At 37.2% G+C, this 14,760-nt stretch overlaps 1 protein-coding gene across 1 annotated transcript in view; it reads left to right on the top strand.

Annotated features, from left to right (window-relative positions):
• The window catches only part of FRZB (frizzled related protein), a 38,529-nt gene extending 24,378 nt beyond the window's left edge, over nucleotides 1-14,151 (top strand). Inside the window, exons 4-7 of the mRNA XM_007124106.4 lie at nucleotides 4,486-4,551; nucleotides 8,941-9,145; nucleotides 9,493-9,556; nucleotides 12,870-14,151. Coding sequence (XP_007124168.2) covers nucleotides 4,486-4,551; nucleotides 8,941-9,145; nucleotides 9,493-9,556; nucleotides 12,870-12,986 — 452 coding nt within the window. The 3' untranslated portion in view covers nucleotides 12,987-14,151. The remainder of the gene's footprint in view (nucleotides 1-4,485; nucleotides 4,552-8,940; nucleotides 9,146-9,492; nucleotides 9,557-12,869) is intronic.
• The last annotated feature ends 609 nt before the right edge of the window (nucleotides 14,152-14,760 follow it).

Raw genomic sequence — 14,760 nt, 5'->3', positions numbered from 1 at the left:
TGACTCAAAGGGTTCCACAAATTTTAGTTCTCTTTTCCTTTTCCATCTTATATTTAGAGAAGCATAGTTATCCCAGGGTTGCAGAGTCAGAAAACGCTATTTCTATAGAAGAAAGACAAGTTTATGGTGTGATGGACATTGACATATGTTTAAAATTAAACCTTGCTCATGGACACACTAAAATTAAGCCTCAAGCCTTGCTCATGGACACCATTTATAGGCAATTGAAAATGTAGATCTGGATCTCAGTAAAGAAGTCATAGTTAAGGATCATAACATTTAATTTTTTACATCTGTTTTAAAAATTGTTGTGGTCTGCTTCTATGTGTCTTAAAATGGAGCAAAGGTGGACAAGTGGGCTTCCAGGGTCAAATATAAAACATATAGTTCATTTGGTACAAATTAAAGTTATTTAGACTCTGATCTGATTAGAGTCAGTCTTGAAAGAGTTATAATAGAAATTGTAATGCAAATAGAATTGTATTTTCTTTTTGAAAATAAATCTTGAGCACAGATCTAAGGCCTTTTCCTAAAAAAAAAAGCAGAAAAGTACTCACTAACAGATGGTAGTATTCCAAAGTCATGGTACGTGAAAGGTTATAGGGGTTTTGGAATCTGCCAAAGTTAATTATAGTCTTACAGCTCTGGAGAAGACCCAACAGAAGTCAATTTCAAACAAAGGTCAGGGTTAGTTAGAAAGTCATATCACACTTAAGCTTGAACTCAAACAAGGTTGCCTTAAATAGTTAAGGTCCGGTGAGTATCAAATTTCATAATTGTCAGGTACTTATAATTTTTAGACTTGTAAAATCATGGAACCCTTTAAAAAAGACTATTGTCTTTACGTATTTTCAATAAATGAGCTGATTCTTTTTTTATGTGTAAAAAAATGAATAAAGAAGGATGTGATGACTTCCCACTCGGAACTATGTTTCTCAAAAGCCCCAGTGTTGAGACAGTGAAGCTGTTCCTGGCTCAGGCACTGCAGTGCACCGTAGGGCAGCTCCCCTGAATTGCAGACCAGGTTCTGTGCAGCACTGGGCATGTTAATTTCACAAACTCCTATGTGTTCTAGGGTGGTAAACTCATGTTCATACTAGGATAATAAACAGTTTTCAGTTTCATTAGCAGAGGAGTAGGAGATCTTGGATTCTAGAAGAGTAGCTGAGAGAATCTAGCTAGAGAATATGAGGGAAAGCTGCCCAAGACAGTTTCCTGGTTGTGTTCCACAGATGCTTGTGAGATATAGGACTGCATGTTGTCCTGTGATTCAGGTTATATTTAATTCTAGACTTTGAGGTGAATGAATTGCTAATATTAAAACTTTCCCCACACTTGAAGAACTCCTTGTCACTTCTTTACTGGGTCGCAGCCAACTCCTTTAAATTTTGCCGTATTATTTCCTTAGATAAGAGCACCAAGGCAGTTCCTTTACATGTTTTTCTTCTCAACAGTGGAATGCAAGCAAATCAATATCTAGTGGTCTTTTGTGCAAAGCTCAGTAAAATAATAGATTTTACTTTGCCACTTCGGGAAAAAATAAGACCTTGTGCCATTGGCAAGCTGGGGGAGGGACGCTAGTGGCAAAATTATTGGTGAATTAAAGTAGATATGATGATAATGCTACTGGCCCAATAAAAAGTCTGAGAAATCAACTATTGGTAGTAAAATAAAAAGAAGCTGTTGCAGTCTGATTTAGGGTGGCTGGCACAAAAAAATGTAGTAAATAATGCATGCAGTGTATTCCTCTATGATTTTTTTTTTTTTGGCCATTTCCCAGTTCTTGGGCTTTTGGAGACATATATGTAGACGTGGGTAGAAATACTTTCGAAAAGGGATAATCTTCCAGATATGTTGATCTAAGATACACTTTTCATGAAAACCTTCAGATATGAATGTTTGAGTTGAGTTAGCATAAATAAGTGAAAGTTCTTCTGTATTTGAGCCTTGTGGATATAAAATTCCACTCCTTCTTATTACTCTGTTATTTTTTTGAGCTACTAGTTACTTCAACCAGACAGATATTTGCTGATAGCAAGAGCTAAGGTTTGGAGCATAGGAAAGTTTTCAAACATATAGTATGGCATTGCCACCTCTGAGGCCAGCAGGAGAAACAAGTGCATTGAGGAGGAACAAAATTTAGTCCCAAGAAAATAATTGCTTAGGTCATTAGCTATTAGGAAAGAGACTAGCTAATACATGTAGTTGTACATATGGTTGTGGAAACACCTACTTGAAATCTTCCTAAATTGTTTTATGATATAATTTTTTTGAAAAATCTCTGCCTGGGAAGTGTTTTGGAATCCATTTTTTATGCTTCAAGCAAAGTTATATGGTAACAACATCATATTAGATGCAATCCGGTAACAGCTGGTGTATTTTTGCCAATAATTTTTTATTAGAACATGTGCAATTTTCTGAAGAATTACAAATATGTAATTTATCTACATTCATTATTTTTAATGAATAAATATCTATTTTTAAAGAGATAGAAAAGCATAAGTGAATTGAGAGATTGGGATTGACACATATATACACTAATATGTATAAAATAGATAACTAATAAGAACCTGCTGTATAGCACAGGGAACTCCACTTCACTGTATAGTAGAAACTAACACAACGTTGTAAAACAACTATACCCCAATAAAAAAAAATTTTTTAATTAAAAAAATATAAAGAGGTAGAAAAGCATAAATCCATATCTATATATGGGTGAGGATAATTTGTAAGTCAAAGACCATAACATATATTTCTTCAGAAATAATGTCAATCCCAAGAATATCTCTCTTTTAAAAATGCGTAATATTTTGGAACAAAATAAAACAATAGAACTAGATAACTTTCTAGTCTGTTTTAAGTGGGAATACAAATGTTTTGCTAGTAAGAAAGTTATTTTTTGAAGAGTCTTCTTCAAAATAGCAACCAGCACTGATGTTACATATGGTTTATGGGGCTGAGATTGTTCTTCCACAAAAATAGTGTTAAAAATTATCTGCAGAACAAGAGAATGGCTGTGTGTAGCACTGAGGACATCCTCACTTCTCTCCTGGGTGAGAACAACAGTGCTGCTGCTCCTGCTTTGGAGACCAGCACCTGTCCCCAGTAGAGACTGCTTATTTCTAGAATTGAAAAGCGGGTAGTGAGGTGTTACATCCCTTGGGACTACTACTTCAAAGCAGGTTATCTGTGAGTTCAACTGGAAATAACATTTATTTTGATTAGAAAACACAATGTCAAATGGTCAAGGAAAGCTTCTGCCTTTTATTAGTCTCCATGCTAACATAAAACACTTTTTAAACAAAAATTTTTTATTGGCTTCTTTTCTGTGGTTCATGTGTTCATTTTTCCTCTTTCTGTGTGAAAATAGAAGAAACACCATTTCATCTTAAATGAAGCTTTCTCAGGGGTACTATTTTAAAGAAATCTTTACATAAACTAAAATGCTTTCTAAGGTAATTGTGTATTATTTCCCATTTTTATATTGACTTTAATGACTAAGAATTTACTATGATGTATATATATTATGATGTATGATGTATATATGTTGTATATTTCTTAGCTAAGTAATCTATTAACAATATAGTAATCTATAAACAATATAGTAATCCACTCTCCGAGATGTTAAATGATTTATCCAATACATGAAACATTTTGAGATAATTACGTTTGTTACATACACCTGTATTATGTCACATAGAATATGTGTTCATATGTGTTTAAATATCACCAGATATTTAAAAAGCACAGAACTTCTCATTTCGAAATATGTATCTAGTAATTTCCGCCAATAAACATAAAAATTCCATTGAGTTTAATAGCAGTTTAATAGCAGTTTAAGAGCAGTTTTATTCTGCCTGTAGAAGGTAGTCATGATAATCACTGTGGTGTACACCTGAAACAAGTATAATATTGTAACTCATTTATACTTCAGTTAAAAATTTAAAAAGTAAAAATTAAATAAAAAAGAAGGAACTCATGCCTCTTCAATAAGTTCACTGGGTTATAACAATACCTGCTTATCTCACTGAGTTGCTTTTAGATCCGGAAACTAATATTTGGAGGGGTGCTGTGTAATCTGTAAAGTGTCTATGAATGCAAGTGGTCTTGCACAGGGGTAAACCAGTTACCTGAGCATAAGCATAAATTGCCTCTCAGTTGGTATTGATTCTTCTGCCACAGCACTAAGCATGTCTCTTTCAGGACTCTGGAGTCATGCTCTCCTGCATGGTGATGAAGTGTTTCCTCAGGATCTGGGTGGTTTGTTGGAGAATGGGAACTTATGAGCATTTGACACTGAATAAGAGGCTGTGTATCTAGAATAAACGTGAATGTAGTTCCAGGAGAAAGAGACCAGACACGTAGAATTGCTAAGAGCCTCCTTGCTACCAAACTTGGATCTAATATTACCAAAAAATGTGCATAAACAAAAGAAAGCTGATGTTGAAGTTTTGCTTATAATAGATAAAATGTTATATTTTTTAGAACGCTGCAAATGTAAACCTATCAGAGCTACACAGAAGACCTATTTCCGAAACAATTACAACTATGGTAAGGATAACTTCATGATTGATTTATAAACTGCTGAGTTAAGAAAGGATGTGTATGTGTGTGTAAATAAGAATGAGGCTTAAAAACAAACAAGGACAACTTTTTAAAAAATTGATTTATTTTTGGCTGCATTGGGTCTTCATTGCTGTGCGTGGGCTTTCTCTGGTTGCCCTGAGTGGGGGCTCGGTGGGGTGCGCAGGCTTCTCGTTGCCGTGGCTTCTCTTGTCGTGGAGCACAGGCTCTAGGCGTGCGGGCTTCAGTAGTTGTGGCACACGGGCTCAGTAGTTTTGGCTCACGGGCTCTAGAGCGCAGGCTCAGTAGTCGTGGTGCATCGGCTTAGTTGCTCCACGGCATGTGGGATCTTCCTGGACCAGGGCTCAAACCCGTGTCCCCTGCATTGGCAGGTGGGTTCTTAACCACTGCACCACCAGGGAAGCCCCAACAAGGACAACTTTTAAGAGCAAACTCTCCCTGTTCCAAACAACTAAACGGTCTCATAAGGGGACCATTCTCAACAAATGCTTGATTTTTTTGAAGCATATCAGGCAGCATTGCTGGCATCTTAGAACCATGCAATTAAGTACACAGAGATACATTTCAAAACAGATGGGAGGGACTCTTCCCTTTCTGACAGGCCAGGGAGGATTTGGAGCTGCAATGGGTCATCAGTTGTGATTTACGGGGGTGAGCAGTAAGTGGGGTAAACAGAAGAGCACTTCAATGCATTATGAGTGGTTAAAAGAATCAAACTGGGTTTCTTCAGTCTAACTCATGGAAAACATTGACAGTTGGAAAGTAACACAAAAGTTGTTAGTATTCAATTAAGGAAATGTTTTGTTATCTAGCCTGACCTAGACATGTGGTATTCTGATAAACAAAATATTAACTGAAGAGCTACCAATCTAAATGTAGTTGACAAATTTAACTGGAGGAGGAAAAAGCCTGCTGCCTCTATGCCAAGTACTGTGTTAGGCGGTTTCCATACACTATCTTATGTGATTTTCTCAACTGCGTCATGAGACGTTCTATTATCCTTATTTTATCAATGATTATTGAACCTAAGTTGTCTTTCCTTTGATTAGTCAGAATTACTTTTGGGTACTGGGATGCTTCAGAGTCACAAATATCAATTACCATTATATTTCAAAGGGTCAATTAATAGAGTTTTCCAGTTGATAAAATAAGGAACAAATAAGTATTTGCTGTATTCCATAGGCATTTTATGATTTCCCCCCCCGGCATTTATGAGATTAATAAAGTTCATGTTACTGTCTCTGTCGATGCTGAGTAAATGAATAAACATGGCAATTAAATAGATTTTTAAAGGCACCTACATTATTAAAATGAGGGCCTTATTATTGAGTTTACATGCCCTACTTTAGAGAATATAGGACATACACGGCAGACTTATCCTGCTTTTATAATTTTGGGGATTGAATGGAGAGAAATGGGTAAATCTCTGTAAGAGTAATCTTTGATATCTTTGAGAATACTGTGTATTGAAAGGTATCAAGTAAAAGATTCAGTGTAGTTAAATCTCTTTAAAATAAATATACCTAGTTTCTCAAGTTTTTCTTCAACGGAATCAATTTTTATTTTTTGTTTACTAACATCTTTAGAGGAATCTATAGTTTCTCTTAGCCAAGGGTAGACACATTTTCCAAGGTTGAAATGTTTACTTGAGATGAGCCTGGCTGCTCATCTGAGGACCCTCTCCTCTACAAAGTGATATGAAATATCACAAGAAAAGGGAAGTCTTAATTTTTAGGAGATCAGCTTTGTAAGACTGAAAAATGCTATATGAACTTTTAAGTACGGTTATATTAAAAACAAAAGCATGATAGAAATTTTATATTGGGGAATTTTAGTTGAATTTATATTTATTTTACTTTTTAATTTTTACTATACCCAACCTTCTTAGTGCTGCAGTGGTTAGGGCTGCTATTTTTGTTAAAAGATAAAATACTACTGGTTACAAGTCACGGGAAGAGAAAATCAGCAACGAGGTAGCTGAGTGAAAATTACAACCGAAAATGGGATACAGAGCACAGTTAACGGAAAAAAGATAATTTCTTTCTCATAGCCAAACAATAACTAGATTGCCCACAGTTTAAGGATTTTCACTTGTCTGAGGCTTACTCAGAGCTTCTTTGGGGAAGGCAGGCACTGGAATGATTAAATAGAAGGAAAAACACTGCAAAGAAAATACATTTTAAATTCCAAAATATGTTGATTTTTGTCTTTCTTAAATATCTACATGTGTCTACTGAGAAAACAAAGTGGGGGTGGGAGCATTTGATAATTCAGATAAAACCTCTGCTTCATTCAGATGAATTCAGTTAAAAGCTCTTGAGCTTTAACAAAAGTGCTTGAATAATAAAGTAAGTCTTGTAGAGAGATATTTATTTTGGAGTGGGTACATGTGCTAAAAATTTCTAATGAAAATAGTAGACACACCGGGTAAATAAATCATTAGTTTGAGAAGGTTTGCACAGTTCACTAATCTGTGATAGTTGATGAATGCTATGAAGCACATTCACATAAGCCAGGATGCACAAAAATGTCTGCTAGCTGGGGTTGTGAATCTATCATCTGATTCTCCCAAATGACATTTCAAAAAGGGCAATCTTATCTTTTGTTAAAATAAGAGTAGAACACTAATAAAAAGGGACTCCTTCACTCACAAATCACACCAAGCAGGGACAGCTGGGCAGTTACATTTTGCTTAGTATAAGCTCGCATACTTGAGACAACTAATTCTCTGAAGATTGAAATACCTGTGAAGCAAAAATGAGGTTTTGTCCTAAAGTTTTTAGGATTAGTAGCTTAATTTTTATTGTATGTGTCTTATATTGGTGGAATGTTATTGAATAAGTTTCTGTATGGAATTGGGGCATTGATGGGAGGCAATGGCCTATTAGCTGGCTTTATATTTTCACGGATTACTTTTTTCTTTGTAGTTCAAAACCCCTAAAATATGTGGGAAGGGACTCAGATGAAAGTAGTTTACAGATATATTCCTAAGAGGCTTTCAAAAAGTACATTCATTTGGATATGTCGTGTTTTCCTCTGTATAACATCCATGGATATTGAACTAGAGCAATGAGGCTGCCTGGTCAAAAGCTATTGGCTTCTTACTAATTGACATTTTTGCTTCTTCTTAGGCTTTTTCAAACTCCCCCTTTAGGAAAAAAAAAAAAGTAAAAAGCTCATTTACCAGAAGTAGGAATCTAAAGAATTTGGCTCTTCCAAAGGAGAGAAGTACAGAAAAGAAGGAGAACTGTACTTTCTAGATTCTGAGTCAAATACTTTGACTTTGCAACTGAATTATTATTATTATTATTTTTTGTGGTACGCGGACCTTTCACTGTTGTGGCCTCTCCCGTTGCGGAGCACAGGCTCCGGACGCGCAGGATCAGCGGCCATGGCTCACGAGCCTATCTGCTCCGCAGCATGTGGGATCTTCCCGGACCGGGGCACGAACCCGTGTCCCCTGCATCGGCAGGTGGACTCGCAACCACTGCGCCACCAGGGAAGGCCGCAACTGAATTATTTTTAAGGCAGTTTGTCTTTATATTGAGAAGTCAAGCCGAGTCTTATAAGTTGGGTGCTAGAATATCCCTTGAAAGAGGTAAATTAATGCAACTGACATATTAGACCACATTCCAGAGCACATGAGTGGCGACAGTTTTTATTCAAAAAGAAAATGCAGTATACCTGAAGGAGGGTATGAAAGATAATCTATACTGAAACAAAGGAAGAAAGGAGCCGATGTCTGAACAGTGAGCTAAGATGAGGAAGGTGGAAAGATCGAAGAACAAGCTTGGGAACACCGTAGAACAGAACAACTTTATGAAACTAAAGAAAACCCCAAATCTTTAGAAAATCTATTAATAGACCCTATAGAAGAATGCTGACAAAGCAACAAAGAATATTTAAGTACTAGGTCTTTACATATAGTGAAATTAATATAGTTTAAATTCTTCTTGGCACAATTGAAACTGCACATATACATACACACACATCCAAAATGAAATTTTGAAGGAAAATTACATCCAGATTCAATCTTTGATTATCTAAGTGGTTTCTCACCATGAAATACATGCACACATGTATGCTTATATACACACAAATATAAACACATGCAAATACACACAAATATAAACTTACATGCAAAGGGGATCAGGGCTGAACATTAAGGGGGCAGGTGTGTTGTGTAGTGTGTCACTCACTACTGTCTAAGGTGAAAATATATGGTTGACTTTTCCTCTCTATTCTTTGAGCATTAAGTGGGTATGAATTGACTAGAAAGAAGCCTATGTGCCTTTTTTGAATGGGGTGCCTATTGTGTATCACATTACCACATCAGCTTTATTGTCTTTTATCCAGTCATTCGGGCTAAAGTTAAAGAAGTAAAGATCAAGTGCCATGATGTGACTGCAGTAGTGGAGGTGAAGGAGATTTTAAAGGCTTCTCTGGTAAACATTCCAAGGGACACTGTTAACCTTTACACCAGCTCTGGTTGCCTGTGTCCTCCACTTAACGTCAATGAGGAGTATCTCATCATGGGCTATGAAGATGAGGAACGCTCCAGGTAATTCACTCCTTAAGGATTCAGAATAACGACTCCTGTGTTTTTACTTTGGGTTCTGTCTACCTTCTGGGGGATTAAAGATCAGTTTTAGTTGGATCCTTCAATTTCATGTATTGGATACAAAAGTATATGTGGGAAACTTGTGGGTGTGCATTGTTCTGGGGAGAGGAATCATAACTTCATTTGTTCTTAAAGGGGTCCATGACTCCCAGTTAGTTAGAATTACTGTTCTAAAACTTGGCTGTCCTAGTCTAGTCTAAACAGTAAGTCTTTCTGACAATGATTCCTTGTATTTTTCAGTAATATATTTTAATGTTTCAAAAATGGTTGCTTCTTTTAAAATATAGATTACTGTTGGTGGAAGGTTCTATTGCTGAGAAATGGAAGGATCGACTTGGTAAAAAAGTTAAGGTAAGTCTAAATTTTATGTTCAAAATGATAAACAGAAAATAAAAGTAGAAAGACAGTCATTTGTCATTTATACAAAATAGCTGCCCTCAATTTCATGAGAAATATTAAAACCTGATACATATATATTGAATATTCCAAGAACTGAGTTTGTCTGTAATGTCTGTTTCATATAAGGAGCAAATTCTCTGTGTGTGTATCAGAGATCTAACTACAGCTGCCTAACTTCTCACCATGGGAAGTCTAGCTGTAGTTAGTCCAGCCCTGCTCTGGTGGCTCCACATTATCATTAGGGTTCCAGGCTCCATCTAGCTTACGGATCTGTCATTTTTAAAGATATTGCTTCCAAAGTCAAGGTTAGCTGGACGTCACAGGATGGCTGCCCTACCTCCACATCACACCTGCATTTCAGGGCGAAAGAAAAGGGAGGTAAAAATAGATTCCAAGCATCCTACCTAGCAATTTTACTTAGGACTGGGTCTCCTGTCCATCCCTAGCTGCAGGAGAAGCTGGAAAATGTAGTTTTTTTAGCTGAATATGTTGGTTCCTTGAACAATTGCAGTTCTGTGAGTCAGAGAAGAAGGGAAGAATAAAGCTTGGGTACAAAACTGCCAATATTGTCCCAATGCATAGACACCAGTTCCTATGTACAAGGTGCAGCTGCATTCATCTGTATATAAGAGATCTGACCAAATTAGGTCCTTAGAGCAGAAACATAGCTTTATTTCTAAGCCAATGACTCTTAGATTCTGTAAGTGATGCATTTTTTAAAAATCACAGTAAATCACCTTATTATAGAAGGTTCCATTTCCTCTTACTAAGCAAATCTGTTTCAACAAAAGGAATGTGGGGAGTATGCACAGAAGGGCAAAGAATCAAAAATGGTGTGTGTGCGTGTGCATGTGCGTGTGTGTGTGTGTATGTGTGTGTGTGTGTGTGTGTGTAGTGTGCAGAAAGGGGAGTAGGGGAGAGTAGGAATTGTACCAAACATAATACATCCTCTTCCCTCCGTGGGTCTGAAGGCTTGGGAAACATTTACAAGTGTAAGTTAAACACCCCCAGGCAGTTTATCTTATACACCTGGCACTCGACACAGCAGACACATTTCAGTTTAAGTGACCTACAAGAAACGTAGAGGGCATTATTTTGCAGGGAGAAAATACCCTCCAGAAAGCTCTCCCTCCCCCGCCCCCCCAGTACGTTGTCAAAAGTGAGATGTATTTCAAGTTCAGACTCATGAGAATTCTCTATTTGTATCTCTTTTCAATTTGTTTGGTGCCTGTTAAAAAGTAGCTCTTCTTCAGTGTGTTGGAATCTCTTACTGTCCTTTTTAATTCTGTTTTCTGCTTGCTAATGCAGAACAGGAATTTGTCCTAAATTCCTGTACCAGTTGGAAGAGCTTTCAACATCATTGCTGCAAAGCATATAACACGGCTTGCTGCTTCTCTTTTGGTACCAAAACAATTATCATCGTGTAAAGACCCAGGACACATGGCGTGTTTGTCCTTTTTCTTAGTAAGGCAAAGATATTTTCCATTGCTTTCTACAGGGAACTCACAGTTATTATTGTGAACTCATTTATATTTTCAGTCTGGATTTAAACATGCTGAAGGGAAGAAATAACTTGAACAATTTTTAATTCATATGCAGAACTCAGGGTTAAAGACCATGAATGGGAAACCTCTTTTGGCTAGAATTACTGAGATCCTTACTGTAGTTTTCCAGTCAGTTCTGAAGATGTAAAAAAGAGTTTTATGGAGGATACTGTTTTTTTTTTTTAAGTAAAAGTTGTCCTTTTCAGCTGATATTTTTTGCTCTCAGGCATAGATCAAGAATTAAATAAAGACTTTTTTTATGGTTTTGCAATGCAAATTTTTTTTTTAAACCTAAGTCTCTGTGATAGCAGGTTGTTCAAATCAAGATATTTGGCCTGTCTTGGGGAGCTGAAATTCAGACTTTTTTTTTTTTTTAATGAAAATCCAATAAGATTGTGGAGTTAAGTGTGCTAAAATGAAGAATTACTTCCAGTAATTTCAGTAATTGAAAATAGAGAATTTGTTACCTACTAAGAATTTTATACATTTTTCATCTGTGAATCTTCAGAACACTAAGCAGATGCTAGAATTAATTCTAATATGTAAATGATAAGGTCTAGTAAGTCCAAGAATCTTCGATTGGTAACTGATGGAGTTAGAATTTGAACTTGGGCCATCTGACATTAGGTCCTTGCTGCTCAAAGTGTAGTCCCTGGACCAGCAACACTGGCATCACCTGGGAGCTTGTTAAGTATGAAAATCTTGGGCCCCATCCCAGACCCACTGAATGAGGATCTGCAATTTTAACAAGATCTCCAAGTTATTTCTATATTCATTGAAGTTTAAGAAGTACTGCTATAGCCCTTATTCTTATTTACTACCTGTAATACCATAATATAACTTCCTTTTAAATTATTATATTCAATAATATAAACATTGAAATTGTTAATATGAAATATTAATAAGCTTGATTGTAGTTATTAGAAACATTGGTGATGTCTGCTTTGTAAAACGTAGAAAGAGGGCAGAACTTTGTTCTGTTTTGTTGCACTTGGTAGATATTATTTAGGAAATATTTTTAAGGGACTCTACCCCCTCCCCACATTTTCATTTTTTTCACTGCTCAAATCACACAGGTTTAAAAGGCTGTGTTTTTACGAGTCATAAGAGAGGAAAATAAAAAGTAGCCCTTTCGGGCTTTCCTGGTGGCGCAGTGGTTGAGAATCCGCCTGCCGATGCAGGGGACACGGGTTCGTGCCCCGGTCCGGGAGGATCCCACATGCCGCGGAGCAGCTGGGCCCGTGAGCCATGGCCGCGGAGCCTGTGCTCCGTAACGGGAGAGGCCACAGCAGTGAGAGGCCCGCGTACCGCAAAAAAAAAAAAAACAGAAGAAACCAACCAAAAAAGTAGCTCTTTCTTCAAATTCTCTATGTAAATCTTCCATTTGTTGGTCACCCATGAAGTACTAGACTTGTGTATGTTACCTCAGGAAATACCCACAGATATCAATGTATATTTTGTGTCACCGTTTATTGGAGATTTTAAGATTTGATATGAAAGCATTACTGATACAAGTGACCAATTTTGTGCTTTTTCAAATCAAAGAATTATGTTTATAAAGCATCCATCTCATTGTTTCCCTGGGATATAGATTTTTATACTTTTGGAAAAGTAGTAAAATGCTTTTGAGATCTGATTTTGCAGTCTTAGTTGTTAGAATAATAGAAGTGATGACCCTGGTAATATGTGCTTGTGACCATTTTCTGTTTTAAATTTCACAGCGCTGGGATATGAAGCTCCGTCACCTTGGACTGAATAAAAGTGATTCTAGCCATAGTGATTCCACTCAGAGTCAGAAGTCTGGTAGGAACTCTAACCCCCGGCAAGCACGCAACTAAATCCTGAAATGCAGAAAATCCTCAGTGGACTTCCTATTAAGACTTGCGTTGCTGGACTAGCAAAGGAAAATTGCACTATTGCACGTCATATTCTATTTTTTAACCACAAAAATCAGGTGGTAACTGATATTACTTCTATTTTTTCTTTTGTTTTCTGCTTTTCTCCTTCCCTCCATCCCTACCCCCCTTTTTTGTGGTCTGGGTGCAGATCCTTAAATATATTATATGTATTCTATTTCACTAATCATGGGAAAACTGTTCTTTGCAATAATAATAAATTAAACATGTTGATACCAGGGCCTCTTTGCTGGAGTAAATGTTAATTTACTGTTCTGCATCCAGATTGGGAATGCAGTATTGGATGCAAAGAGAGATTTATGGTATACACAGAAAGCTAGATAGGCTGTAAGGCATACTTTGCTGATCTAATTACAGCCTCATTTTTGCATGCCTTTTGGGCATTCTCCTCACGCTTAGAAAGTTCTAAATGTTTATAAAGGTAAAATGGCAGTTTGAAATCAAATGCCACACAGGCAAAGCGATCAAGCACCAGGAAGCATTTATGAGGAAACGACACGCAAGACGAATTATTTGCAAGATTGGCAGGAAGCAAAATAAACAGTGTTAGGAGCTGGGGAAAGCATTTTGCCTGATCGAGAAGCACAACTGAAACCAGTAGCTGTTGGGGTGTTAACAGCAGTGTTTCTCTTTTGGCAACACATTTGATTTGTTTGTGAATATATTAATCAGCATTAGGGAAGTGAATTATAACCAGACATCAGCTGTTATCAGCATGGCTCTGTTTAATTTGCTTCCTTTTAGATAAACCCATTGGTGTAAGTCTTTTTTTTCTTCTTCTTTTAAAATAGATCTCACTTGCTGCATTTGACCAGGAAAACAAAGTGTGTACGCATATGCACCAGGGTGTTATTTTTTTTTAAGATATGGGGCTCTCTAAAATGCTGTAGTTGCAGGATGGTAAAATGTGCAAGATTCTGGGTGTAGGTGTGTCTGTGTGTGTTAGTGTGGGGTATGTGTCCGTACACTCACACCCAAGCTGAACTGAATTACAGGCCTGTGCAGTGGCCTGCACTTTATCAGTTGGATTTGTGCTGTTTAATGCCCAGTAAAATATGCTTAATAAAAGGAATTATGGTTGTCAGGAGAGAGGTGGTTCTGACTTTTGAAACAAATGCTCCTTCTCATTACCCAAGCTGCAGTGGGGTCCCCTGGGGACCATGGGGAACAAATGATGCTCTCACTTCTTCCTCCAGCAGGGGTTCTTTAGAGCCTGTGCCCATCACTTGACAGTCTCATTCTCTTAAATTTACATATTTGATATTAGTATTAATAGAACCAAATTTCTAAGCTGTGGTATGCTGAAAAGAAAACACTGATGAAGCAAATGGTGCTGTTTCCTTCTACAAGGACAAACATGCAAGAATGAAATTCATTCCTGAACTAAAGTTTCCTAAAATGGTAAATAACAATTCATCTAAATTCCCTCTTTTGGGAGTAAGAGAACATCCCTGCTTCCTGACTGACCCCCAAACCCCAACGATTTCCACAATCCCAGAAGAAGGAGTTCTCACCTTTGCCTACATCAGGCACATAGTCTTTGAGCTGCCATGTGGTTGCTTTCAGGTATTTTCACCATCTGCCCTTTGGGCTTTACTCTCAGATGGCTAAGACAGGGTCATTTCTTTCCAGATGCTGCTGTTGTAGCCCACAAAGGGGAGTTTGGGTGTCACGGGGTAGTAGTGAAGTCCCACAG

Source organism: Physeter macrocephalus, chromosome 2, assembly GCF_002837175.3.
Source record: "Physeter macrocephalus isolate SW-GA chromosome 2, ASM283717v5, whole genome shotgun sequence".
In the NCBI taxonomy this organism is placed as follows: Eukaryota; Metazoa; Chordata; class Mammalia; order Artiodactyla; family Physeteridae; genus Physeter; species Physeter macrocephalus.
The sequence above is the reverse complement of the archived record's forward strand: the minus strand, read 5'-3'. Positions and strand labels throughout refer to the sequence as shown.